At 45.8% G+C, this 27,892-nt stretch overlaps 1 protein-coding gene across 1 annotated transcript in view; it reads left to right on the top strand.

Moving 5' to 3' along the window:
• HPX (hemopexin) overlaps nt 1–27,892 on the top strand; it is a 44,442-nt gene that overhangs the window by 6,832 nt on the left and 9,718 nt on the right. The window contains exons 4-10 of the mRNA XM_068116076.2: nt 7,465–7,601; nt 9,087–9,240; nt 11,306–11,512; nt 11,639–11,725; nt 12,365–12,510; nt 13,967–14,120; nt 15,520–15,729. Coding sequence (XP_067972177.2) covers nt 7,465–7,601; nt 9,087–9,240; nt 11,306–11,512; nt 11,639–11,725; nt 12,365–12,510; nt 13,967–14,120; nt 15,520–15,729 — 1,095 coding nt within the window. The remainder of the gene's footprint in view (nt 1–7,464; nt 7,602–9,086; nt 9,241–11,305; nt 11,513–11,638; nt 11,726–12,364; nt 12,511–13,966; nt 14,121–15,519; nt 15,730–27,892) is intronic.

The following is a 27,892-nucleotide window of genomic DNA, read 5'->3' as shown; positions in this document are numbered from 1 at the left end:
ATATATATATATATATATATATATATATATATATATGAGCGTACGCTGGATCAGCACGTCGCTGCATCCTTGGATGACTCCCTCAGCACCATCCCGACACACACCACTGTATGCGCTATGGAATGAGATGTTTTTATGGCAGCCGGAGTGCAAATCCTGCCACCAAGCTCCTTGAAAGAGGACCCAGTACACCCTGGTACTCAATTCGCCGACCTCGGAAGGATGACAGGCTGGGTCAACCCCATCTGGAATTAATTACATATTAAATAGCCCCCTTTTAAACAAAAAAAATAGGAAAAATAATATGAGAAAAATATATTTTAAATATCCAGTTTTTGAACAAAAAATAGAATAAAAATAGGAAGCAAATACATACAAAATGTTTTCTTTTTATATTTTTCTCCATACGAAAAAATATATATTTAGTAGCCAGTTTTGGAATGAAAAATAGTAAAAAATAAAAATATATCAAAATAAAAATAATTTCTCGCCCCCCCCCCCCCCCCTCTCTTTTTTCTTCGATCAAACTGTCTGGGGTACATATTACTACTAGTATAAGGCATGGGCCACGGCAGGAAACAAACTCTAAGGTCTCTTCATGTCTGCCTTTGCGTAAATGCTAAAAGAACAGGGCTTTCCGTTTTCTCGGCGTACAGTCACGTGAAAAAGTAAGTACACCCCATGTAAAGTTTTGACTTTTTCAACATATTTCAACATTCAGCTATTTGATCTTCATTTCAACAATATTGATAGATAAAGGTGATATAATATAACAAATATCATGAAACATTTACATTTTGTAGTCCATTGTATAATTTAAATAAACATAAATGCAAATTTCGCAAGTGGAAAAAGTAAGTACACCCTTGGCTCTAATAGGTGGTACTGCCCCCTTTGGCAGAAACAACCTCAAGTAGGCGTTTCTTATAACTGTCTTCCATTCTCTGACATCGACTGGGAGAAATTTTTCCCACTCCTCCATGCAGAATTCTTTCAGCTGTGCGATGTTTGAAGGGTTTCTTGCATGCACAGCTCGTTTGAAATCCCCCCACTACATCTCGATGGGATTTAGATCTGGGCTTTGACTTGGCCATTCCAGAACCCTCCATTTCTTTCTTTTCAGCCATTCCTTGGTGGATTTTCTGGTATATTTAGGGTCATTGTCATGTTGCAAGGTCCACCTTCGGTTGAGCTTCAACTGTCCAACAAATTCAACAGGCCTCACATTATCCTCAAGCACCCTCTGGTACAATGAAGAATTCATAGTGGATTCTATGATGGTGAGTTGCCCAGGCCCTGATGCAGCAAAGCCTCCCCAAAACATAATATTTCCACCACCATGCTTTACAGTTGGTATCAGGTTCTTGTGGTCAAATGCTGTCTTTGGTTTTCGCCAAACATGTCTTCTGGTACTGTGGCCAAATAGCTCTACCTTTGACTCATCTGTGCAGAGCACATTGTTCCAGAAGTGCTGGTCTTTGCCTAGGTGTTCAACGGCAAACTTTAGTCTTGCCCTGATGTTCTTTCTGGACAGCAATGGTTTCCTCCTGGCACACCTCCCATGTAGCTCAATTTTTTGCAGCCTCTTTCTAATGGTAGACTCGTGCACTTTCCCATCAACAGTGGCAAGAGCTACCTGTAGGTCCTGTGATGACATTCTGGGGTTCTTAGAGACTTCTTTCAGCATCTTGCGGTGTGCTCTCGGGCTGAACTTGTTGGGGCGGCCTGGCCTGAACAAATTGGCAGTTGTTTGGAATCTTCTTCACTTGTAGATGATCTTCCGGACAGTCGAATGATTCATTTCAAATTGTTTGGAGATCTTTTTAAATCCCTTCCCAGACTCGCAGGCATCTATAACCTTCTTTCTGAAGGCCTCAGAGAGCTCTTTTGATCTAGGCATGGTGACGCCGCACACTTCAACAACAAAGAGCAAATCAAACTAAATGTCTGAGGTTTAAATAAGACAGGTTCCTCCAAGATCCTCTCTCATGATGTTCTAATCATTTGCACCTGAGCTGGTGCACCTGATTCTAATTTTAGGTATTTGAAGTAGTGATAAATGTAGGGGCGTACTTACTTTTTCCACATGCGAAATTTGCATTTATGTTTATTTAAATTATACAATGGACTACAAAATGTAAATGTTTCATGATAGTTGTCATATTATATCACCTTTATCTCTCAATATTGTTGAAATGATCAAATAGCTGTATGTTGAAATATGTTGAAAAAGACAAAACTTTACATGGGGTGTACTTACTTTTTCACGTGACTGTAGATGTGATGGCTAATTTATGGAGCAAGAACAAAAAAAGGTTTCTTGGGAAATCCCGCCGTGGGGCAACCAGTGTCGCAAGTTGGCGTTTGCAGTTTCGACACGGGTGCCCATGTAACCATGAAATAATAATAAAAAACACAATTTGCGTAACGAACCTTCCCGGGAGTTCCCTGAATCCAACGGAGTTGGATTTATTGGAATCCGTTGATCCGTTCTCAATTTATATATATTTTTTGCATACAAGATCGAGGCTCGTGAAAGAGCGAACATTAATCACACAAAAAGTCAAACCGACACATAAAACGCAAAATAAGGGGAGTGGTAGACAAGATGGGCAGAGAGGGGGAAGCACACAAAACAACATTTGAGAGCAGGGGCATCGAGAGAACCGTGGGAGGGAGAGGGCTTGGGGGGAGGTGGGAGAGGTATAAAACATATTGACACTGCAAGGACTTCCAGGAAAGAAGTTGGAATTTCGAAAAAAGTGTATCTGGGGTGAATTAGTGGGGGGTAGAAAAGATCAAGGTTTTGGATGGGGGAAGATAAGAGATGGTGGTGAACGGCTCTTTTAAAGACCTGGAGGGAGGGGTGGGATTGAAGGGAGTGGAGGAGTTTGTTGCAGAGGCGGGAGGAAAGGGGAATGAAAGAGTGAAGGTGAGCAGAGAGCTTAGATTTTGGCAGTTTAACCATCAGAGGGTTGCTTGCAGATCTTGTGTGACCTGCAGGAATATTTGGGAGACAGAGCACAGAGAGAGCTGGGGGAGCAAGGCCGGAGAGGAATCGGTAGAAGACAAAGACCACCAACCTGCCTGCGGTGAGTGAGTGAACGGCCCTCGGAGATAGCTTCATCACGGGAGATTCCAATGATTCTGAAAGCTTTGGCTTCAACAGCGTGAAGCGAGCTAGGTGTGAGGCAGGAGCACCGGCCCAGAGGGGGAAACAGTATTCCATTGAGCTGCGGATGAAAGCCTTGTATGTGGTGAGGAGCTCAGGTTTGCCGAGGAAGGACTTCACACGACGGAGGATGCCCAGTCGGCGACTGGCTTTGGAAGCCAGCTTGGAAATGTGGTTTTCCCAAGAAAGATCATGGCAGATAGTGAGACCCAAAAGCTTGAGCGACAGAACTTCTTGGAGAGGATTGTTGAGAAAGTAGATGGGAGGGTTGTCCAGTCGATCTTTTCGGAGAGACATAGTAAGAGTGTGAGATTTGTCAGGATTGAAAGACATGTTCCACTTGTTTGACCAGTCTGTGACTTTGTCCAGGTCTGTAGAGAGTGAGGAGGCTGCAGGCTGCCGATCTGAGGGATGAGGAATGGAGCGGCAGAGAGTGGAGTCATCAGCAAAGAGATAGAGAGGATTTTCCAGAGAATCGGAGAGATCATTGATGAATACCAGAAAAAGCACCCGGGCCCAGAACACTACCTTGGGGAACTCCAGCCAGAACAGGAAGGGGCGATGAGAGAAATCCATTCAGGGTCACACGTTGACTACGACCAGAGAGGAAGTCCGCAAGCCAAGCGTGGAGATTTCCATGGATACCATAGGAGGAGAGTTTGGTGAGCAGAGCTGGGTGCCAGACCGTATCGAAGGCACGTGATATGTCGAGGGAAACAGCTCTGATTTCCTGTTTGGCATTGAGGACCTCCATCCATTGTTGAGACAGCAGAAACAACATGTCCAGAGTAGATCAAGCCATTGGAGAAGAGGAAGGATTTGATATCCGAAGCAATGATGGATTCCATGACTTTGCTGATAATTGGGAGCAGGCTGATTTGTCTGTCGTTGCAAGGATCTGTTTTTGCACCTTTTTGTGTAAAGCGGTAATGTTTGCTGATTTCCAAGATGCTGGCAGATGACCTTGAGCAAAAGAGAGGGTGAGAAGAACAGAGAGAGGGTGAGATAGAGCGGCAGAGTAGGATTTTAGGTCCCGTGGGCTGATGCCATCTGGTCCAGTTGCAGAATCAGAGTCGAGGTTTGACAAAAACTTCTCCACCTTGTCAGGAGAGAAGGACACAGAGTCCAGGAGCAGTTGGGTTCGACTGGGTAAGGTGGGAACAGAGAGAGATGGGTTTGGGTCACAAGATTTTGAGGCAAGCACAGAGTTGAGGCATTCGGCTTTGTCACATGCGGTGTCAACTGTGTAGCCATTTGAGGTGATGGAGGGGATGGAGGGGGAACAAACACCAGAAACGGATTTGACCAGATGCCACCAGGATTTGGAGGAAGGAGACAGGTTTGAGAGTTCATTCTTGAGTGTGGAGAGATAGTGCTTCCTGGCACTCCTGAGGGTAGACACACACTTGTTCCGAGCTTGGTGGAAGGAGCTGAGATTTCCTTCAGTTGGATTTGCCTTCCAAAAGGCAAAGGCAAGTTGTTTCAGGGCAACTGCCTCACCACAAGATTCAGTGTACCATGGACTGGAGGAAGGGTAAGACAACTGAAGACGAGATGGGATAAATCTGTGCATGAGAGAGAGAGCAGTTTGCTTTGGAAGAATTCCCAGGAAGAATTGATGTCAGAGGCAGTAGAGATGGGAGACCAGTCCAGATGATTTATGGCTGCTTGCAGCCCGTGCCAGTCGGCCTGAGTGAAATGCCAGACTCGTCGACGCTGAGGAGGCTCTCTGAGAATGGCCAGAGAGATGTCCACTTTAATAAGCACATGATCAGCTTCACGCTTCACGCGATCAGCTTCACATGATCAGCATAAAATCAGCATGATTTAACTCTTTCACGAGCCTCGATTCAGTATACAAAAAAAATATAAAAATCAGAAGAACCGATTCGAGCAGAAGAAGAGCAGCAGACATTTGCAGGGAAGTTTGTCATAACCAAGTCTAGAAGAGATGATACTCCATTGACTGAGATCCGGGTCGGGAAATTGACAGATTGTGTCAGTCCCAATGAGTCACAGAAGTCCTTTGCTGAAGTGCCATGGCTGGTGAGAGAGGAACCCACACCCAGCCAGCTGGCATGATGACAGTTGAAGTCACCACATATGAGGAAGAGAGAGAGTTGGGACGAGTTGATAGAAGTTGGACCATGTTGTCAGACAGCGACATGTAAATGGAGTCATCACTGTTTGGAGGACGGTACAGAACACATATGAACAAAAGGTGGGAGCAGAGACGAAGCCGTAGCCAGAGGTACTCCTGGGGGTGGGGTGGAGAGAGGGCAGTGCAAGGAGAGTGAGGAAGAGAGTTTTTGATAAAGATAGCAACCCCACCACCAGGACGAGGCTCAGGTCTATCATACCGGAGGAGGGAGTAACCAGGAAGAGATATTAAGGAATCAGAGACATCTTGAAGGAGGAAAGTTTCTGTTAAGCAGTTCAAGTCTGGATTGTCAGAAGCAACCTGAATGGAGAGATCAATTAGGTTTGAGCGAAGGCCCCGGATGTTTGAGGTCCATATCGTTAATGAGGAGAGAGGGGGAGCATCGGGTGCAGGAGAGGGGAGGGGTGGGGTAGGGGCAGATGAAGGTTGGGCGGGGGAGGTAGGAAGAGTCGTTAATAGTGTGTCAGAGATTATAGAAGAGTTACAAGAAAGGGAAGGATGAGGACGAAAGGTTTGATGGTGATGGGATGAGGCACCGTGAGGGGTTCTTTGAGGGGTGGCAGAGGTAAGTAGAAGGTTGGGGGAGGTGGAGGTATGAGATAGAAGGGAGACAAAGTGGGGAGGAGGCAGCTTTGAGAAGGGGGTGGGAGGGGGGAGAATTGGAGAGGGATTTTAGGGGGGGGAGATTTGAAGGGGAGGGGTTGGGGGGGAGTTTTGGAGGGGTTAGGGGGCAGTTTAGGAGAGGAGGGGCAAGGGGGGAGTTTAGGAGGGGACGGGCAAGGGGGGAGATTTGGAGGGGAGGGGCAAGGGGGAAGTTTAGAAAGTGGATGATTAATGTAAGACGAACATTTATAACAAATTGGGTTTATTGTGATTTTCAAGTTAGCGATCCGTTTAAGAACGATGGAGGAGGGGTGGAATGAATACGAATTTAGAGCATGTAGTGATTTAGAATTATAAGAGATTGAATATTTTTTTGAAGTAAAATGAGTTGGAGAGGAAATTGAAAAGAGCCTTTTAAATAGGAAGAAAAACAGCGTGTTGTAATATACCACTGAATAAAACACTGCAGGGGAAAGTTTAAACATATTTAAACAGAACCGTGAAGAACAATCTAATATTCACAAAAATACCAACGGGGAGAGGAAGCCTCGAGGGACAACCACGAGTCACGTGAACAGGGCAAATACGTCAGCAAAAAGAACAGGGCAAAACAGATCTTGGGAATGGCATGAAAATGGGGGTGAAATGGGGGTGAAACACGTGGTCGAAGAACGAATGAACGAAAAGAACAAAGGAGGAAATGTTTTTGTTTTGTTTTTTTGTTTTTTTTGTTAAGATTTTAAACAAGGAAGTATGGGGTGAAAAGACTGGGAAAAAACTGAGAGAAGGAGAGTAACAGGACCACAATCGACCGCTGAGAGAAAACAAGGCCTCCAGGTGGGAAGCTTAAAGAACAACAACAAGGCCGCAATATATCGCGGCACGAAATACTGGACCACTCTATTGAGGTATGAAAGATTAACACCGATAATAATCTTCCAAGGGATGCACTATAGGTACACACACGTAAGATAAATACAGTTTCGACAAAAATACAATTGTGAACAATTACTTAACTTCGAGCGTGCGTGAAGATCGGGACAGCTTCGAAAAACCGTGACATCCCCCACAAGATCTCGCGAGATCGCGATGTTTTTAATATTAGGTCAAAAACTGGGGAACGACCCAGAGTTTGGCAATGTTGGCTCGTCAGGTAGCGTCATTCCCTGCCAGGATACGTGCGGTGCCTTGTCTCAGTGAAAATTGACTAAACACAGGGCAATTTGGAATCAGTGAATCCTTTTGAGGAAATCTTGAGGTCTGCCTCACAAAGGCCCTAAACGACTTGCAAGGCCAAACCTATCAGCAGTCAAAAGAAATGATGCATTTTAGAAACCTCTTACACTCTTTGTTAGTTTAGCCATGTCATCAGACTTTTTTCAGGTGTTCATGTGATGAGGCACATCCCACTCCTCCAGGTAAAAGGCAGGAGTATTTAGCCCCGCCCTCCCTCACCCTCACCCCATCCCCTCCCCCGCTTCTGTGTCTCTGTACAGTTGCCAATTACACTTTGTTGAAACCTTTGCAGATGATAACATGTGGGTTTTAAATCAAAGAGGCTGGTCCCACAAAAAGATCCAAGATGAATTTGGAGTTCCTGGTTCCATGGACGCGGCTTTCGTGTTGGAGTCTGAACAAAGTGAGAAAAAGTTTTACTTTCTGAAGGTAAACATTCACTTTCTTGATTGGGTTGGAAGGATATCATTTTAAATGTAAAGATATAGGGATATTAAGAGTGACCTAAGATTATTGGTTGTACAAGTTACATAGACTACATGGACAAAGTATGTAGAAACCCGAACATCACACCCGTATGTACTCATCGAACATCTCATTCCAAAATCATGGGCATTAATATGGAGTTGGTCCCCCCCCCCCCCCCCCCCTTTGCTGCTATAACAGCCTCCACTCTTCTGGGAAGGCTTTCCACTAGACGTTGGAACATTGCTGCAGGTATTTGCTTCCATTCAGCTACAAGAGCATTAGTGAGGTTGGGCACTGATGTTGGGCGATTAGGCCTGGCTCGCTGTCGGCATTCCAATTCATCCCAAAGGTGTTCGATGGGGTTGAGGTCAAGGCTCGGTGCAGGCCACTCAAGTTCTTCCATACCGATCTCAACAAACCATTTCTGTATGGACCTTGCTTTGTGCACGGGGGCATTGTTATGCTGAAACAGGAAAGTGCTTTCCCCAAACTGTTACCACAAAGTTGAAAGCACACAATCGTCTAGACTCTAGAATGTCATTGTATGCTGTAGCGTTAAGATTTCCCTTCACTGGAACTAAGGGGCCGAGTCCGAACAATGAAAAACAGCCCTGGACCATTATTCCTCCTCCACCAAACTTTCCAGTTGGTACTATACATTCGGGCAGGTAGTGTTCTCCTGGAATCCGCCAAACCCAGATTCATCCGTCGGACTGCCAGATGGTGAAGCGTGATTCATCACTCCAGAGAATGTGTTTCCACTCCTCCAGAGTCCAATGGCGGCAAGCTTTACACCACTCCAGCCGACGCTTGGCATTGTGCATGGTGATCTTAGGCTTGTGTGCGGCTGCTCGGCCATGGAAACCCATTTCATGAAGCTCCCGAGGAACAGTTGTTGTGCTGATGTTGCTTCCAGAGGCAGTTTAGAACTCGGCAGTGGGTGTTGCAACAGAGGACAGACAATTTTTACGTTCTACGCGCTTCAGCACTCGGCGGTCCCATTCTGTGAGCTTGTGTGGCCTGCACCACTTCGCGGCTGAGATATTGTTGCTCCTAGATGTTTCCACTTCACAATATCAGCACCTATGGTTGACCGGGGCAGCTCTAGGAGGGCAGAAATTTGACGAACTGGCTTGTTGGAAAGGTGGCATCCTTTGACAGTGCCACGTTGAAAGTCACTGAGCTCTTCAGTTTGGCCCATTCTACTGCCAATGTTTGTCTATGGAGATTGCATGGCTGTGTGCTTGATTATATATACCTGTCAGTAATGGGTGTCGCTGAAACATCCGAATCCACTAAATATAAGGGGTGATCGCATACTTTTGGCCATGTCGTGTACGTTCAGACCAGGTTAGGTTAAGCTGTAGATATTTGTTAACAACATTAACAAGTTAAAGGTTATCAATCTTAGAGCTAATGAGACAGTACTGTCATTCTTCCTTCCAGAACGACAATGTGTGGCTGCAAATAAAGGGGAAAACAGAGAGCGGCTATCCACGTCTCATTACCGAAGAGTTTCCCGGAGTTCCAATTGGAGTTACAGCTGCTGTGGCATGTTTCAAGGAGGATTGCGATGAAGACTCAGTGCTGTTTTTTAAAGGTAGAAACGGATTTTTACAATAAGAGAATGTGTAGTATATCCTGATCCTTTATCAATGGGTTTCTTGTCGAGATTGGATCTTAAGTGAAACAATTGTGGAAGCTAAAGAACGATGAAATTGTACCAGTGATAATTCGAACATTGGGAATGATAAAGAAGAAGTTTACGGATATCTTTAAAACCATCCCTGGGAATATTACTAAAGATGAATTTCTATGTGGAGGCTGTATGGTGCTCAGTGACGATCCTGAAAAGAGCCCTCAGAACGAAACTTTGAGAACAAGAAATCTTCACAACTCGGTCCAAGAATCGTGTCCCGTCGCCGAAATGGAGGTGGATACATCAAAACCTGAGCGGACTCTGTTCCACCTTCTAAAATCCACCATATGGACTTATAAACTAACAATAGACATACACGCACAATGGAGGTGGATACTTTGAGACCTGGTATGTCTCCATTCCATCTCCTGAAATTCACCCATGTGTGGAGATAGCAGCCAAAAACAGCAACTTGCATACACAGACACACACACACACACACACACACACACACACACACACACACACACACACACACACACATTCCAGGATCCAGGATCTTTTCACTTCATTCTTGAGGTCTTTGTATTTGGTCATTTTCTTTATTCTGTGTTGTTTAGACCAATATCACCGGGTACCGAAACCTCAATTAGCAATGCCTTCTTTTCCTTTTTGTGTCTGAATACTATGTCTGGTCACATGCTTTGTTTTCTATGTTCACGCATGATGGGATCATCAGGTTGTACATGACCACGACGTCCTCATTTTCAATGATTGCCCTTGGTTTGTGTTTCCATGAGTTTTCTGGTACTGGGATGTTGAAGTTTTTGCAGATATGCCAATGAATCACTTTGCATACTTTGTTGTGTCGTTGTGTGTAAAGTTGTTCTGATAATAGTTTTTTGCATCCAGAGAGCAGGTGAACATTTTGTTTTTGTCTTGCAGAATCTACACTGGTCCATCTGGCTCATTCCGCCTTCTTTTTCAATCCATTGGTGTAGTGTCCTCGATCTTGGGCATTTATTATGATTTGTATGACAAATTGAATCCATTAGTCTGTTGAGCATTTCACATACTCAGCTAGTCTAACACTCGTCGCTCTGTGCATCTTGTTGAGTTCCATCAGGGCGCTCCCTCCAGAAACATGAGAAAAGAGAAACAAAAATGTGGCGGTGAGCAGTAGGCCTGGATTTTATCATTTTTATCCTGAGGGGTTTCTGGAAGAACACATGGGATCTGGAGGAACTGGAGATTGTTGGAGAGCGAAGAGAGCAAGGCTGGAGGAGAGGAGGTGCAATACAAAGAGGACACAAACTTGCTCGGAATATGAGAGCAACTGGCCTTGTGCCTCAACTTTATCACTGGAGATTCCAATAATGTGGAATGCTTTGGTTTCAAGAGATACCAGGAGAATAAATTGTTAATGCTGGTTCATTAGCCCAGAGGGGAGAACTATACTCCATTGAGCTTCAGGAAAAGGCCTAATGAAGAGACCTAAACGCTGGAAAAAATTGGAACCTCTTCCAGGGGCAGACCATGGAAATAGATGGGTTCGTTTGCCGATTGTTCCATAACGTCAGGGTCAGACTCAAATTTTCCAGAATTCAAAGTCATGTTCCATCTGTCGGATCAACATCTAATCAATTCCAGATCAGATCAATTCCAGATGGCCTTGCTTGTAATTGGAAGTTCACTTGTCTATATTTCAGAGGATATGCTTTTACACTCATCGTATGAATGGGAATGATGTTGGTGGACTTCCAAGCAGAGTGGGAATGGCCTAAGCAGAACATGTTGATAAAAAGCTGACAAAATCGAAGCAAGAGAAGCAGAGCAGGGTTTTCGGAATGTGGGTAGTGATGCCCAAATTAATGAAGAGCCGAGACTGGACAGAACTGTCTCTACTTTATCAGGTGTACAAGATACAGAGTAGAGAAGGCAGTAGTATGATGGTGTAATGTGAAATGTTGTGTACACCATATTTGGAAGGAAACACTGATTTCCTTATTTCCTCCTTTCGAAACAGAAAAGGAGGTTTATTCGTTCGATCGAACAGAGCAAAAAGCCGAAATCAAAACTTGGGAAAACATGGAAAGATGCGAAGCTGCTTGGCACTGGGCCGGAAGCTACGTCTGCTCTTCTGGTTCTACGATCTTCACTGTAGAACCAAGAAAGGGTCAGGTCACAGGAAGCCTCAAGGAAGATGCTCTGACCTACCTTCTTGGTTGTCCTGGTAAAATATTTCAAATCATTTTCTGCATTTAAAGATTTTTCTTATCCGCAAACTTTCCAATTTTGCTCATGAGTGAAGTCACAAAGATATTTTTCTGTCATTTATTATGTTTTTTGTGTGTTCAAGGGAAGCGGAAGAGAGTAAACTTTTGTGACGGGCATGGATTTGATGCGATGAGCTCATTCAAGAATGGGAAGACAATCATCTTCCGAGGTGAGAACTTGAGTGAGGAAACAAAAACAGGGGAAGAGTTCAGGTTGATCAATTCCAGTTGATCATGCTTGCATCGGCATACCTTTATTGGTCTTGAGTAATCGATGCAGTTAGATGATTGAAAGGGGAACATAAAAGTATCAAACGAAGAGTCTGCTCATACAATTGGTTCAATGTTTTTGAGGAAAGGGAAAATTTCCCCAATTTTTTTGGGGGAAATTTTTTACAATTATTGAGGCTTCCCCACCCTCCTCAACCACCTATAATCTCCCTCCCGTGATCTAACACGATCCCTTCATCCTCCTTCTTTTTTCATTTGGACAGGTTGGACATCCTTTCATCCATTTCTCAATGTTGCCCATCCCTGTTTACATAATGCATGTTTACATGTTGATTAAAGATGGCCGCTAATAAGAAAAGACAGGGAGGTCGAAAGGTTAAGGAGAGGAGAGTTTGACAAAAGATGAACTTTGTTTGTCAGTGATGGAGGAGGTCGAGCGAGAATGTTTTAAATGAAAACTCATCTCCTGTATTATCAAACCAAAGTATTGTCAATGCAACATGACGTCAAATCATGAATCCACTGAAGGTGTGTCACGATGTAGGTAAAAGCCTGTGGTTGTGTGGGTGTGTGTACAGATGAGGTCATGCGGGTCGGACTCGGGCGTTCGAAATCTCAAAAATTCCTCGATGTTGAGCTGGGACTCCATGGCCCAGTGGATGCAGCTTTTCTTTTTCATTCCCCGAAAGATCATGAACGTCACTTAAAGACCTATGTTTTCCAGGTTTCCATTTTTAATTTCTGAACTCTCAATGTCCTTATGATTGCTATGTTGTTACTGTTGTAAATATGGAACATGTTTAAATTCTTGTGATTAGCTTTTGATCACGCATTAGATAAACACTCTTCAGCGATGGGCGATTAACTTTGAGCGTGTGATCATCGCACGATTAGTGATTCGACATGCGTCTAACTCTAAAACGCCTTTCGTAAATTCGGCCCTAAGAGTTTAAAATTCAAGTAATCTTGAGTTTAAAAGCAGGCATTAATTCATTCCATAAGAAGTGGGTAAGGATAAATTGAAAATAATCAGGATTGAAAAAGGATGAAGGATGGGAGGCGAAAGAAAGGAGGTAAAGAGAGTTTGCAAGGAGTGGACAGTGTTAGGCCCAGAGGCCATAGCTTAAAGGTAAAGAAGAGTTGGGACAGTATTAAGGTCTTTTAGCCGGAGTCTCGTGGAGTGGTTATTTCATAGAGTGGACGTTCCCTACAGGTAGAGGTAGTAGCAGTGGCAATGGAGGGGGTGGATAACTTTAAATGGGAATTATATGCGTATATCTACAGGGTGAGTCATAAGTCCCAGGGCACGGTTTTAGCTGCTTATACAATATTTGTTCATACCATCTACCAAGGAGAGCCATAAGCTCCAGGTTTATATGTTTCATGTGAAGGTCTTCTTTCATTGTGCAAAAATACGAAGCACTCAACTCTGCAGAACACTTCCGTAATGATTTTTTTTCCGCAGATCTGAGAACGAATGTTTTAATGTTTTGAATTCCCAAAGGACGAATTTTTGTGGGTCCGCTGCACCTGCTGTCGAGTACACTTCCAGTCTGAAATGCCTTTTCCCCAAAGATGAAGCTTTGATTTTGATGGTGCTGGCTTTCCAAAACGCTTCTCGAAGTCTTCTTGCACCCGTTTCATCATCTTGTTTTGCTTCTCCTCTCGTGGTACCACACCACTGATACCAGCTTCTCGCCCACTGCAAATGGACTGGTGTCTGCCATCTTTGTTAATGTATTATTTCAATTATCCGAAAAAAAGAAAACAGTGTAAATACATGGTATAAACAAGGTTGTATAAGCAGCTAAAACCGTGCCCTGGGACTTAAGGCTCTCCCTGTGGATGCATTGGAAAGACAGGTATGCAAGGATATCGGCAGAGCTTGTAGGTAGTTTGTGTGTTGATGGGTGATGGTATCTGGTGTTGGTGCAGCGCAGGCATGATGTGCAGAATGGCCTCTTCCCGTACCAAAGTTCCTTGTGTTTGTCCAGGAGAGGGAATTAAGGAAGAGCAGTTGGTTCCAGTAGCTCGGGTGTTACACCTTTGGAATACCTAGCATCGGTTTGATATCCAACATCGTTTTTCAGTTTCTGATTTGATTTAACTTGAAAATACGATACACTAACCCTCCTCCCCATACTCCCCGTTCTCCTCTCCCAAACCGTGCTATGTGGCAGGGAGATCTGGTGTGGCGTTTTACGAACACCCATGTCGATCAAGGTTACCCCCGAGAGGTATCCAAGGAATTCCCAGGTGTACCCACGCCCCTAGATGCGGCGGTAGAATGTCCTGCCTCGGAATGCAGATCGGACTCGGTTCTCTTTTTGAAGGGTACGTGTGAGGACACCTCCAATGGTGGTCTCAGAGAGTTTGAGGACTTTTTCATCCATAACATAATTAGTTTGTTCTCTAAGCAGCACACGCACAAGGAGGTGGGTACTTTGATTCCTGGGATCGTTCCGTTCCAGCTTCTGAAACCCACCTATGGATCTACCAACCAACGACACACACACAACCACCTTCACTACCCAAGCTGTGATTAAAACAATATTCTAGTGTATGACTGACCCTCCAATCACAGCAGGCTATTTGTCCGGTGAGAAATAATGGCCGTAGGTAAGTGCCACCGGTGGTGGGATGGAATCAGCCAGCAGGATACATGGTCGGTAGGTAAAACAACACCGCAGCAAGGAAATGTAGGCTACCCGCTGCAGTGAAACTACCACACTGGCCGCTTCTTCTTCCCTTCTTTTTTTTTATATTTCCGAGCAACCACAGAGGAGGAACCCTCCCCATTCCCACCCCATGGCCTTCGTCCAAATCTCCATCCTGCTGCCTCCATGATCACAGAGAGAGGGGGAGAACGGGTGCAATGTGATTTAACCCAAAGACTGCCGAATTTTTTAAGAATTCGTGTTAAAGGAGAACATGAAACGAGACACCTTAACCTCGCTACCTAAAAAAGAACAGCATCCAGTCTCCATTGCTGGCAGCATTCTACAGTGACTCCTTATCGTAAAATATACACTCAATACAGTGTAAGAAGTTATAAAACTGAACATGAATATATACATGTAAGGCTTTGGTCAAGCTATTGTCCCCTTTCCCACAAACTAACAGTATTTCCCAGCATGGAGAAAAATGTCATTGCAAAACAACACAACACAACTTCCAATCTATCTACTATATAAAACATAATGTCTGGTTGTGTGTTTGTACAAGTGTCTGTCTGGGGTAGGTTTTAAAGGCCAAACTTTTGACACGAATGTGTGTTCACTACGGTCCATTTTGAGGATGAAACGAACTCAAAAACATTTTCCATAAAAGAGTAATTATGTCTATTCTATTGGAAATGTAGACGGTGGCTTGTAAACCGAGCCTCAAGGGCGGTGTACAGAAGCGTTCTAAAAATAAATAACAATGCAAGACGCAGAGAGGTGAAATTCGCTGCACGTGATGCACAATGCACGCGGAGTAAAACGAGTGTTCATTTACGTCCCGAGGATGTCTAACAAATAAAAATATATAAGCACACCTAACAACTAGCACAAGGCCGAGGCTTCAGACTTTGGCACGCTCACAAGGCTGTACCGTCGAATAAACTGTTCCAACCCGTCATTTTTGACGGGTTTTTTGCGAGTTATTTTAATAAACTTCATGTAGGAATGACTGCTTTCTTCAGGCCACAATACAATGGAACTCAGGATGAATGAGGTGTCTCCCTGTTTAGGCTCAACCATGTACAGGCTGGACCTCAGCTCTCACCAAATTAAAGAGCAAGCCATTCCAGCGAAGATTTCAAATTGCAATGCTGCATACCGCTGGCTCGGCCGTTACTACTGCTTCAAAGGAGCCAAGTTCTACCGCTTCAATCCCCTGACCTGGGAAGTGCCACCAGTGTACCCACGGGATGCAAAGAATTACTTCCTTCATTGTCCAGGTGTGTGAAGGATTTTCACCACTTTTCTTCTCAAGGTAATATTTATAGCATACAAATTAACCATATAGCCCGACAACTATCGGGGATGCCTCTTTGCAGTTGTTGTAACCCCCCAATGCAAGTTGGGGGGCAAATCTCCCCCATTCTTCCCTGCTGCCCGGATTCGTCAGGGTAGTGTGGTCATGGTCAGAGTGCCGATCGGTCCCCATGGACCGGCCCTTTCCCTCTTGTCTGTCTCTGTCTCTGTCTCTGTCTCTGTCTCTGTCTCTGTCTCTGTCTCTGTCTCTCTCTCTCTCTCGCGCCCCCTGCTGGTCGTTTGCATGCTGGTTGTACTGTCATGGCGTCTGCTTGTGGAGGCCTGTGAGTGCTCTGTGTTGTTGCTCCATTCCCCCCCCCCCCCCCCCCGTTTTCCCCCCTCTGTGTCCTTGTACCTGTTCGTGGAGTCTTCCTGGTGATTCCCATATACGTTGAGACGGGAGAGAGAGCCGGAGAGCACAGGGTGATCGCTGGTAAGGGTTCGCCGTTTTTGGGCGTCGCCCGATCGGTGTTTGCTCCTTCATCTTAAACCTCTATTTCCTTTTTTTCCTTTCGTTTATCCTTCCTTCAGTTTGTTTTGTTGCCTCCCTTTTCCGAAGTTAGGGAAATCGGAGAGGTCTGATTGCTTCCCATTCCCGGAGTTCGGGTAGGGAAGATTGTATTATATATTCACCCTCCCCGAGTTGGGGAGGGGTTGTAAGTGCAGCTGTTCCAGCATGGCAGCTGCACTATCTCGATTTACGGCCTTTCAGAGCCTGACCCGTAAGCACGGGTTCTTTTGTGTACCTCCGGAACGTGAGGTTAGTGTCGAGGACGTTGTCCTCGCAACCGGTCGTGTTGTCGGGATCGACAAGGTTGTTGCTGCTTCGCGGATGAACAAGCGGATCGTTATTTTTTTGTCCGATGTGGATTGTGTCCCACAAATTGTCGAACAGGGTTTGACAATCGATCCAGATTTATTTGTAATGATTTCCCCACTAGATAGCCCAGCGATAAAAGTCGTGATATCAAATTGCCCCCCATTTGTATCCGGCGATGTACTAATTAAAGAGTTGTCCCGATACGGTACCATCGTGTCTCGTATCTCCATGATTCCCTTCGGGTCACGAAACAACGATTTAAGGCACGTGGTTTCATTCCGACGGCAAGTGTTTATGATTTTAAAAAATTCCCAGAAGGATTTAAACCTTATAATAAAATTAAAACATCAACAGAACGAATATACAGTGTACGTGTCCACCAACGTTCTAAAATGTTTTGGCTGCGGACAATTTGGGCATGTTAAGCATGACTGCCCCCGAAAAGAGAATTCTCCACAAGTGCAACCTCCCCTCCGAACCGGGAATAAGCAACCCCCCCACCTCCCCACCACCGGTCCAAACCCTCCCACCACTGACCCAAGCCCTCCCACCACCGACCCAAGCCTTCCCACCACCGAACCAAACCTTCCCACCACCGAACCAAGCCCTCCCGCCGCCGAACCAAGCCCTCCCACCACCGACCCGAACCTTCCCACCATCGACCCAAGCCTTACCACCACTGATCCCAATCTGTCCACCACCGACCCAAGCCCTCTTACCACCAATCCAAACCCCCCCGCCGTACCCCCCTCCCCTCCCCTTGAAACAGGGGCCCCTCCCTCTACTGAAGGATCTAATTGCAGCCATCTCCTGTTAACTATAGATCTCACCCCCCAGGCGACATCGTCCAATCACAGCTTGTTGCCTGCTATAACTGATCCTACCTCTCCCGCCGTGGTAGCCGATGGGATCCCCCTCCCGATGATCACGTCCTCCCTCCCCCCCCCCCCCCCCAAACCCTTGCAATCTCTTCCCACTAACCAGGACGAGTTTCAATTAGTCTGCCCAAAAGGAAAAAGACATCTGCAAACAACAGATGAAAACGGTCACCTCTTTAAAAAACCTACAACTGAAAACCGACAGCCCCCCCTCTCTGGCCTAGATTTGTCCCTCGTCACAGAAAATCGTTTCTCGGTATTGGAGGACATAGATGTGGATGAATCCTCGCCCTTGTCTACTGACCTAGAAACTGATATGGTTGAACCACAAAAATTAGTACCCCCCCCCCCTCCCCTGAAGATGGCTCATTTCTCTCCCTCCCCGTCCCCCCCCTCTATGGACTATGCCCCATCCGATAACGTGGAGGGATGTGAGGAGATAAATGATGAAAACCAGTGTGACACACCATCTGAGCCATCTGATATAGATGACTCTGTTAGTGAATGTGGTAGCCTTAAGGAAGAAGAAATCCCTCCAATCCCTCCCTCCGAGATAAAAAGGTTTCTTAAGGACACATTCCGAAAAAGGAATGTTGTAATAGAAACCTTTTTTCCGGAGCTACCTGATTTTATACATTCCGCTAAACTGATGGTAAAACGGCCCCACGTTTTTAATTTCAATTCCTCCCAACGTCACCGTTTAAAGAAGTGGTTGCAAAAAGCTAAGAATGAACTGCTATCAAAAAATTGAGTGGTGGTCACTCCTCCTTATAGCTGTAATGAGTTTTTCCATTTGTAGCCTGAATATTAACGGAGGATGTAGCTCTGTCCGTAAAGTTCAAGTAAGGGATTTTTTATTACAGAAGAAAGTTGACATTGCCCTCTTACAAGAGACCCATGCCAACGACTGCTGTGTCGCAGAGTGGTGTAGGCTCTTCCCCGGCCTGTCCTTCTTTAGTAACGGTGACTCCCGCAAAGGCGGTGTCGCAATAATTCTTAGCCCCTCCTTTTCGCCTTCATCTATCTATAATTCCAGTAATCTCTGTTTGTACGTTTGTCTGTGACCGCTGTTTCTCGACAACCACGGGTCCGATATACTTTTAACTTGCCAGGTATATTGCTGGGGACCCGAGGATGTGCCTTTTCAAGGTTTCATATTAATCGGACAATTACTTACCGAGCTATGTCCAAAAAACGATTCAACCAATCAGAGAGCAGCGAACTATCGCGTGTGCCGAACGTGGCGGACACACTCTGCCTCGGATGGCACATTTGAGAGCGTATTCATTTATTTCACGTTTGCAAACTATGTTGGCGTTAAACTATGTTTTAAAACTAATAAAAACGAATTTGCGATTCATTCGCTTTCCTGCGCGTTTGTGCACGCGATGGCGATTTCTTTACCAAACTCCGGAAGCCGTTCGCTTTGGACCAAACCATTTCATGTAAATAGAGGGGGGGGATATAATTTTAGATATAGATATAGTACGGGCAATGCCCTAGTCGCTTAAATTCGACGAAATACACAAGGGATCCCTAGCATCCCTAGAATTCCACTACTATGGAAAATTCTATACTATTTTTAATATCTATGCCCCAAGTACGCCTGTAGCTCGGCGAGTTTTTTTTTAATGACCTTGGGACACACCTAACGTCCCTCGACAGTCAAAACGCCCTAAAAAACCAAGACAATCATGTTTGTATGGGTGGAGATTTTAACTGCACCCTCCAACCCCAACTCGACAGGAACAGTGCAGAGCCCCATCCTGCCTCCACAATCCCTCTCACCAAATTTTTAAAACAAATGAATTTGACATATATGGCGGGTACAGCACCCATCAATCAGGCAATACACATGGTGTCGATGCATTCAGGGTAATATTGTACTTGCTCGCTTGGACAAGTTTTATATTAATCCTCCACTTGAACGCCTCGTTCTGTCATCCAAAATTTGCCCATCAGGATTCTCGGACCACAGCGCAACATTTCTCAAAATTTCTGCCCCCTGCCCGAAACACAAGAGTGCTTTTTGGAAATTTAATAACAACTTACTTGATGATAGTACCTTTAAGGACATTTTTCCGGAAATTTGGAATATTCTGGTTGCCTCCCAAGGGAATTTCTCAAACCTCAGACAATGGTGGGATAATGCCAAAACGCACATCAGACTGTTCTGCCAACAATATCGTGCGTATGGTGTTCAAGAGGAAAGAAAAACCACAACCTTACTTGAAGATGAAATCCTGGAATTACAGGAACAGCTTCAGGGAACCGCAAGTGTGAGCTACCAGGGAATGAGGCAACAAATCCATGGAAAAACGGCCTTACTGAATTCCATATCCGAAAGGCGAGCACAAAATGCTTTATTGCGCCTGAAGATGAGGTACATACACGACCTTGATGCTCCAACCAAATTCTTCTTCAGCCTTAAAAGGGGGGCCTCTTCGTCAATGATTACACGCTTGCTCCATGATGGGGAACTCCTTTATGAAGATGGCAGAATCAGGGAATGTGCCCGGAAACATTTTAAACAACGGTTTATGCGGCATGACATTAACCAGGATGCAATATCGGAACTTGTTTCTAACCTTCCAACATTGGCGGAGGATCAGAAGCAGCAGTTGGAGGATCCTCTTAGGTTACCTGAGCTCACCGCTGCCTTGAAGGCCTTGGAACCTGATAAAGCCCCTGGACTGGATGGGCTGACAAGTGAATTTTTCCAGTTTTTTTGGGACACCATTGGACCTCACCTACTGCGGGTATTGAATGAATGTTTAGAGGATGGACAACTGCCGTGGAGTTGCCGGAGAGCAGTCACCACCTTAATTCCTAAGAAAGCGGACACTCAACTTATAGAGAACTGGCGTCCTATTTCTGTTTTATGTACGGATTATAAAATTTTAGCCAAAGCCTTGTCTAATCGAATGAAACCTTTTATGAATGTACTAATAGGAGAACATCAATCCTTTTGTATTCCTGGACGTACTATTTTTAATAATATCTTTCTTATCCGTGATACCATTCGGTTTTGTAACAATTTTAATATGAATGTTGGTCTGTTTTTTATTGACCAAGGAAAAGCCTTTGACTGTATTGACCACATGTACCTTTTTAGAGTTTTAGAGAATTTTGGGTTTGGACCTATTTTTATCTCGTACGTTAAACTTGACTTCCGTTTCCGGTCTTGCTGGCGACGGTTCGTTTTTTCGCAGGTCTCCACGCTCTCCATCGAAATCGAAGTTAAGTCATTGTTCCAATTTGTATTTTCGTTATAACTGTATTTCTTTTATGGTGTATGTACGTTTATTGTCCCGTCAAAGATTTTCGGTGCAAATCTTTCATACCTGTATTGAAAATCGCGTTAATTCGTGTCGTCTCGAGGTCTTGTACAGTGTACACTGTACAACCTTGAGGCTTTGTTTTTCTCTCAGCGCCTGTCGTTTGTGATCCAATAACTTTCGTTCTCTGTTTTCGCAGTCTTTCCACCCCAAAGCCTACTTCCTTATGTAAATCTCAACTCAAAAAAAAACAAAAAAAAAAGACTACCTTCTCTGTGCTCATTCGTTTATTCATTCTTATTCGTTCGTTCGTTCTTCGACCACGTGTTTCTCCCCCATTTCCCCAGATAGATTGTCAAATTTCAATTCGTTATTTTATCGTCCATGTGATATTGTTTGATTATTGTTAGTTTTGGTTTGAATTTCCTGTAACTCGTAATTAATTAATCGTTTTCTGCCCTTGTGTGTGGCCTTGTAGTTGTACCCCCGTCGGTGTTTTGTTAACTTAAGTGTGTTTTGCTTGGCTCTTGGTTTTTTCCCTTCTACCCCGAACATAATACTGTCTAACGTTCTAATTCCCCACCCCCCCCCCCCCCCCCAAAAAAACAAAAAAAAAACAAAAACATTTATTTTATTTTCTCCACGTGTACTGTTGTCTCATCCTGTATTTTCTGTCCAGGTGTGCTGTTCGCCCCACCCCCATTATCTCCTTGCCATCCACCGTTTGCCCTGTTCACGTGACTCGTGGTGGTCCCTCTCGGCTCTCCCCCCGTTGGTATTTTTGTGCATATAAGATTGTTCATAGTTCTGTTTAAATATTATTAAATATGTTTAACCTTTCCCCTTCTGTTTTTTATTCAGTGGTATATTACAACACGCTGTTTTTCTTCCTATTTAAAAGGCTTTTCTCAATTTCCTCTCCAACTCATTCCACTTCAAAAAAAAGAAATTCAATATCTTATACGTCTCCCTCACTACATGGTCTAAATTCACATTCATTCCATCCCTCCTCCATCATCCTGAACCGGATTGCTAACTTGAAAATCACAACAAACCCAATTTGTTATCAATGTTCGTCTTTCATTAATCATCCACTTTCTAAACTCCCCTCTTGCCCCTCCCATCCAAATCCCCCCCCTTGCACCTACACTCCGAAACATCCCCCTTGCCCCTCCACTCTTAAACTCCCCCCTTGCCCCTCCACTCCTGAACTCCCCCCTTGCCCTTCCCCTCCTAAACTTCCCCTTTGCCCCTCCCCTCCTAATCCCCCCCCTTGCCCCTCCACTCCTGATCTCCCCCCTTTTCCCTTCCCTCCAAAACTCCCCCCTTGCCCCTCCCCTCCTAAACTCCCCCCTCACTCCTCCCCTTCAAAACTCCCCCCCAATCCCTCCCATTCAATTCTCCCCCCATACCATTCCTCTCCAATTCTCTCTCCTCCCCCCTCCTCCTCCAAGCTGCCTCCTCCCCACTTCGTCTCCCTTCTATCTCATACCTCCACCCCCCCAAACCTTCTACTTTCCTCTGCCCCCCCTCAAACAACCCCTCACTGTGCCGCATCCCTTCACCAGCAAACCTTTCATCCTCCTCATCCTTCCCTTTCTTGGAACTCTTCTGCAACATCTGAAACACTATCAACTGCTCTCCCTACCTCCCCCTCTCATCCTTCATCTTACCCTACTCCTCCCCTCCCCTGTCCTGTACCCGATGCTCCCCCTCTCTCTTCATTAACGGTATGGACCTCAAACATCCGGGGCCTTCGCTCAAACCTGACTGATCTCTCCATACAGGTTGCTTCTGACAATCCAGACTTGATCTGCTTAACAGAGACTTTCCTCCTTCAAGATGTCTCTGATTCCTTAATATCTCTTCCTGGTTACTCCCTCCTCCGGTATGATAGACCTGAGCCTCGGCCTGGTGGTGGGGTGGCTATCTTTGTCAAAAACTCTCTTCCTCACTCTCCTTGCACTGCTCTCTTTCCTCCTCACCCGCAGGAGTACCTCTGGTTACGGCTTCCTCTCCGCTCCCACCTTTTGTTCATATGTGTTCTGTACCGTCCCCCAAACAGTGATGACTCCATCTACATTTCAATGTCTGACAACATGGACCAACTTCTATCCACTCATCCCAACTCTCTCTTCCTCATATGTGGTGACTTCAACTGTCATCATGCCACCTGGTTGGGTGTGGGTTCCTCTCTCACTAGTCATGGCACCTCAGCAAAGGACTTCTGTGACTCACTGGGATTGACACAATCTGTCAATTTCCCGACCCGGATCTCAGCCAATGGAGTATCTTCTCTTCTAGACTTGTTATGACAAACTTCCCTGCTAATGTCTGCTGCTCTTCTTCTGCTCCAATCGGTTCTTCTGATCATGTGCTTGTCAAAGTGGACATCTCTCTGGCCATTCTCAGAGAGCCTCCTCAGCGTCGACGAGTCTGGCATTTCACTCAGGCCGACTGGGACGGTCTTCAAGCAGCCATCAATCGTCTGGATTGGTCACCCATCTCCACTGCCTCTGACATCAATTCTTCCTGGGAATTCTTCCAAAGCAAACTGATCTCTCTCATGCACAGATTTATCCCATCTCGCCTTCAATTGTCTTACCCTTCCTCCCGTCCATGGTACACTGAATCTTGTGGTGAGGCAGTTGCCCTGAAACAACTTGCCTTTGCCTCTTGGAAGGCTAATCCAACTGAAGGAAATCTCAGTTCCTTCCACCAAGCTCGGAACAAGTGTGTGTCTACCCTCAGGAGTGCCAGGAAGCACTATCTCTCCTCACTCAAGAATGAACTCTCAAACCTGTCTCCTTCCTCCAAATCCTGGTGGCGTCTGGTCAAATCCGTTTCTGGTGTTTGTTCCCCCTCCATCCCCTCCCTTACCTCAAATGGCCACACAGTTGACATCGCACGTGACAAAGCCGAATGCCTCAACTCTGTGTTCGCCTCGAAATCCTTAGTCCCAAACCCATCTATCTCTGTTCCCACCTTTCCCAGTCGAACCCAAATGCTCCTGGACTCTGTGTCCTTCTCTCCTGACAAGGTGGAGGAGTTTTTGTCAAACCTCGACTCTGATTCTGCAACTGGACCAGACGGCATCAGCCCACGGGTCCTAAAATCCTGCTCTGCCGCTCTATCTCACCCTCTCTCTGTTCTTTTCACCCTTTCTTTTGCTCAAGGTCATCTGCCAGCATCCTGGAAATCAGCTAACATTACCGCTTTACACAAAAAAGGTGCAAAAACAGATCCTTGCAACTACAGACCAATCAGCCTGCTCCCAATTATCAGCAAAGTCATGGAATCCATCATTGCTTCGGATATGAAATCTTTCCTCTTCTCCAATGGCTTGATCTCTGATCATCAATTTGGTTTCAGACCAGGTCACTCTACTCTGGACATGCTGCTTCTGCTGTCTCAACAATGGATGGAGGTCCTGAATGCCAAACAGGAAATCAGAGCTGTCTCCCTTGACATATCAAGGGCCTTTGATACGGTCTGGCACCCAGCTCTGCTCACCAAACTCTCCTCCTATGGTATCCATGGAAATCTCCATGCATGGCTTGCGGACTTCCTCTCTGGTCGTAGTCAACGTGTGGCCCTGAATGGATTTCTCTCATCTCCCCTTCCTGTTCAGGCTGGAGTTCCCCAAGGAAGTGTGCTGGGCCCTGTGCTTTTTCTGGTCTTTATCAATGATCTCTCTGACTCTCTGGAAAATCCTCTCTATCTCTTTGCTGATGACTCCACACTCTGCCGCTCCATTCCTCTTCCCTCAGATAGGCAGTCTGCAGCCTCCTCACTCTCTGAAGACCTGGACAAAATCACAGACTGGTCAAACAAGTGGAACATGTCTTTCAATCCTGCCAAATCTCACTCTGTTACTATGTCTCTCCGAAAAGATCGACTGGACAACCCTCCCATCTACTTTCTCAACAATCCTCTCCAAGAAGTTCTGTCACTCAAGCTTTTGGGTCTCACTATCTGCCATGATCTTTCTTGGGAAAACCACATTTCCAAGCTGGCCTCCAAAGCCAGTCGCCGACTGGGCATCCTCCGTCGTGCGAAGTCCTTCCTCGGCACACCTGAGCTCCTCACCACATACAAGGCTTTCATCCGCAGCTCAATGGAATACTGTTCTCCCCTATGGGCTGGTGCTCCTGCCTCACACCTGGCTCGGCTCCACGCTGTTGAATCCAAAGCTTTCAAAATCATTGGAATCTCCCGCGATGAAGCTATCTCTGAGGGCCTTTCACTCACTCACCGCAGGCAGGTAGGTGGTCTTTCTGTCTTCTACCGACTCCTCTCCGGCCTTGCTCCCCCAGCTCTCTCCGTGCTCTGTCCCCCAAATATTCCTACAGGTCGCACAAGATCTGCCAGCAACCCTCTGATGGTTAAACTGCCGAAATCTCGGCTCTCTGCTCACCTTCACTCTTTCATTCCTCTTTTCTCCCGCCTGTGGAACAAACTCCCACACTCCCTTCAATCCCTCTCCTCCCTCCAGGTCTTTAAAACAGCTGTTCACCACCATCTCTTATCTTCCCCCATCCATAACCTTGATCTTTTCTTCCCCCACTAATTCACCCCAGATCCACCTTGTTTGAAATTCCAACTTATTTCCTGGAAATCCTGGCAGTGTCCATATGTTTATACCTCTCCCACCCCCCCCCCCCTTCACATGCCTCCCCCCCTTCACATGCCTCCCCCCTTCACATGCCTCCCCCCCAAAGCCCTCTCCCTCCCACAGATCTCTCGATGTCTCCATGTCTCTCGGTCCCTGCTCTCAAATGTTGTGTTTGTGTCCTTCCCCCTCTCTCCCCATCTTGTCTACCGCTCCCGATGTTATTTGTTTTATGTGTCTGTTTGTCTTTCTGTGTGATTAATTTTCGCTCTTTCACGAGCCTCGATCTTGTATACAAAAAAAAAAAAAAAAAAAAAAAACTTTTGTATTGTAATATATCCAGTGTTCTTAAAATTAATCAAGTATTGTGTAGCCCCATTGCTGTACAACGGGGAGTACGGCAAGGTTGCCCGCTATCTGGACTTTTATACTCTCTTGCCATCGAACCTCTTCTGCTCCAATTACGTACGCACATTTCTGGCTTCACTGGATCAATTCTTACCACACCGCTAAAAGTCTCTGCCTATGCAGATGATGTCTGTATTTATATAAAAAATAGTACTGACGTCACTGCGGTGGCTCAGGCACTAAAAACATATTGTCAGGCTTGTTCAGGCCAGGTAAACTGGAAGAAGAGTGAAGCCCTTTGGATAGGACCTGGAGATTGCCCGCCAATTGTCCTACCAGGAGGAGTGAACTGGCAGAAAAGTGGCATTAAATACCTCGGTATTTTCCTCGGAGACAACACCTTTGAGCAGCAGAACTGGGTGGGATTACCAGACAAGGTAATGGCAAAACTGGCCCGCTGGAAAGGACTTCTTTTCCAACTTTCGTACCGCGGAAGAACTCTCGTCATTAACAATCTTGTCGCCTCTATGCTATGGCATAAGATGATATGCCTACAACCGCCTGGGAGCCTTCTTATTACACTGCAAAAGAGCATTGTCGACTTTTTCTGGAGCGGGAAACACTGGCTCCAACCCCCCGTGGCATACTTGCCACTCGCTGAAGGTGGCCAAGGTCTTATTGATATCCGCAGCCGGATTATGGTCTTCCGGCTTCATATCGTGCGCCAACTTGTATATGGAGATGAAGCCCTACTCTGGAGGCCTCTGGCTAACTGCATATTACAGCTTACATGCAAGCTGGGTTACGACCGAGAACTTTTCTTAATGAACCCTCATCAAATCGATTCATCCTTGCTGCCCACCTTTTACCAAGGGGTGATGAACGCCTGGCAAGCCCTGTCCTTTTCCCGTGAAATGGCAACATACAACATGGAAATGTTGTTGAACGAGCCCCTATGCTACAACCCCTTCCTGGAAAACAGCTTGAATAATAGGGGACTCGTTCAACGTTTTGTTGATGCCAAGCTGCTGCGAGTGAAAGACCTCATGACAGAGTCTGGGAGCTGCCGGCTGAGTGCTGCCGCTGTGGCACAAAAAACCGGAATAAAATCTGTCAGGACCATCTCTCGGTTCCTTCAAGGGATATCCACAACGTATCGTAATACCTGCGAGGAACTTGGCCCTTCCCACTAGGAAACAGCGGGTGACTTCCCCAAACTCCTAGTTTTCAGCCCGCCACTTAATCTGTCCCCTGGCCTGAACAGCCCTGATGATACTGCATTATCCCTTCCCGCCTTTCCAAAGAAAACTCTGTACAACGCGTACGTTAAAATTTTATACGCAAAAACATTTTCTGAGCACCCGAGGCTTCGATGGCGGGATGTTTTTTTTTTGTTTTTTTTTTTTGTATACAAGATCGAGGGTCGTGAAAGAGCTAACATTAATCACACAAAAAGACAAACCGACACACAAAACACAAAAAACAAGGGGAGCGGTAGACAAGATGGGGAGAGAGGGGGAAGGACACAAAGAGAGGGGGAAGGACACAAACACAACATTTGAGAGCAGGGACATCGGGAGGACTTGGGGGGAGGTGGGAGAGGATTAAAACGTATGAACACTGCAAGGACTCTGGGGTGAATTACCGGGGGTAGAAAAGATCAAGGTTTTCGATGGGGGAAGATAAGAGATGGTGGTGAACAGCTGTTTTAAAGACCTGGAGGGAGGAGTGGGATTGAAGGGAGTGGGGGAGTTTGTTCCAGAGGCGGGAGAAAAGGGGAATGAAAGAGTGAAGGTGAGCAGAGAGCCTAGACTTTGGCAGTTTAACCAGAAGAGGGTTGCAGGCAGATGTTGTGCGACCTGAAGGAATATTGGGGGGACAGAGCACAGAGAGAGCTGGGGGAGCAAGGCCGGAGAGGAGTCGGTAGAAGACAGAAAGACCACCAACCTGCCTGCGGTGAGTGAGTGAAAGGCCCTCGGCGTTGACTACATCGCAGGAGATTCCAATGATTCTGAAAGCTTTGGCCTCAACAGCGTGAAGCCGAGCAAGGTGTGAGGCAGGAGCACCAGCCCAGAGGGGGGAACAGTATTCCATTGAGCTGCGGATGAAAGCCTTGTATGTGGTGAGGAGCTCAGGTGTGCCAAGGAAGGA

Source organism: Myxine glutinosa, chromosome 5 (genome assembly GCF_964187855.1).
Source record: "Myxine glutinosa chromosome 5, kmMyxGlut1.1, whole genome shotgun sequence".
Lineage (NCBI taxonomy): Eukaryota > Metazoa > Chordata > Myxini > Myxiniformes > Myxinidae > Myxine > Myxine glutinosa.
This window is presented reverse-complemented; position numbering and strand designations above follow the sequence as displayed.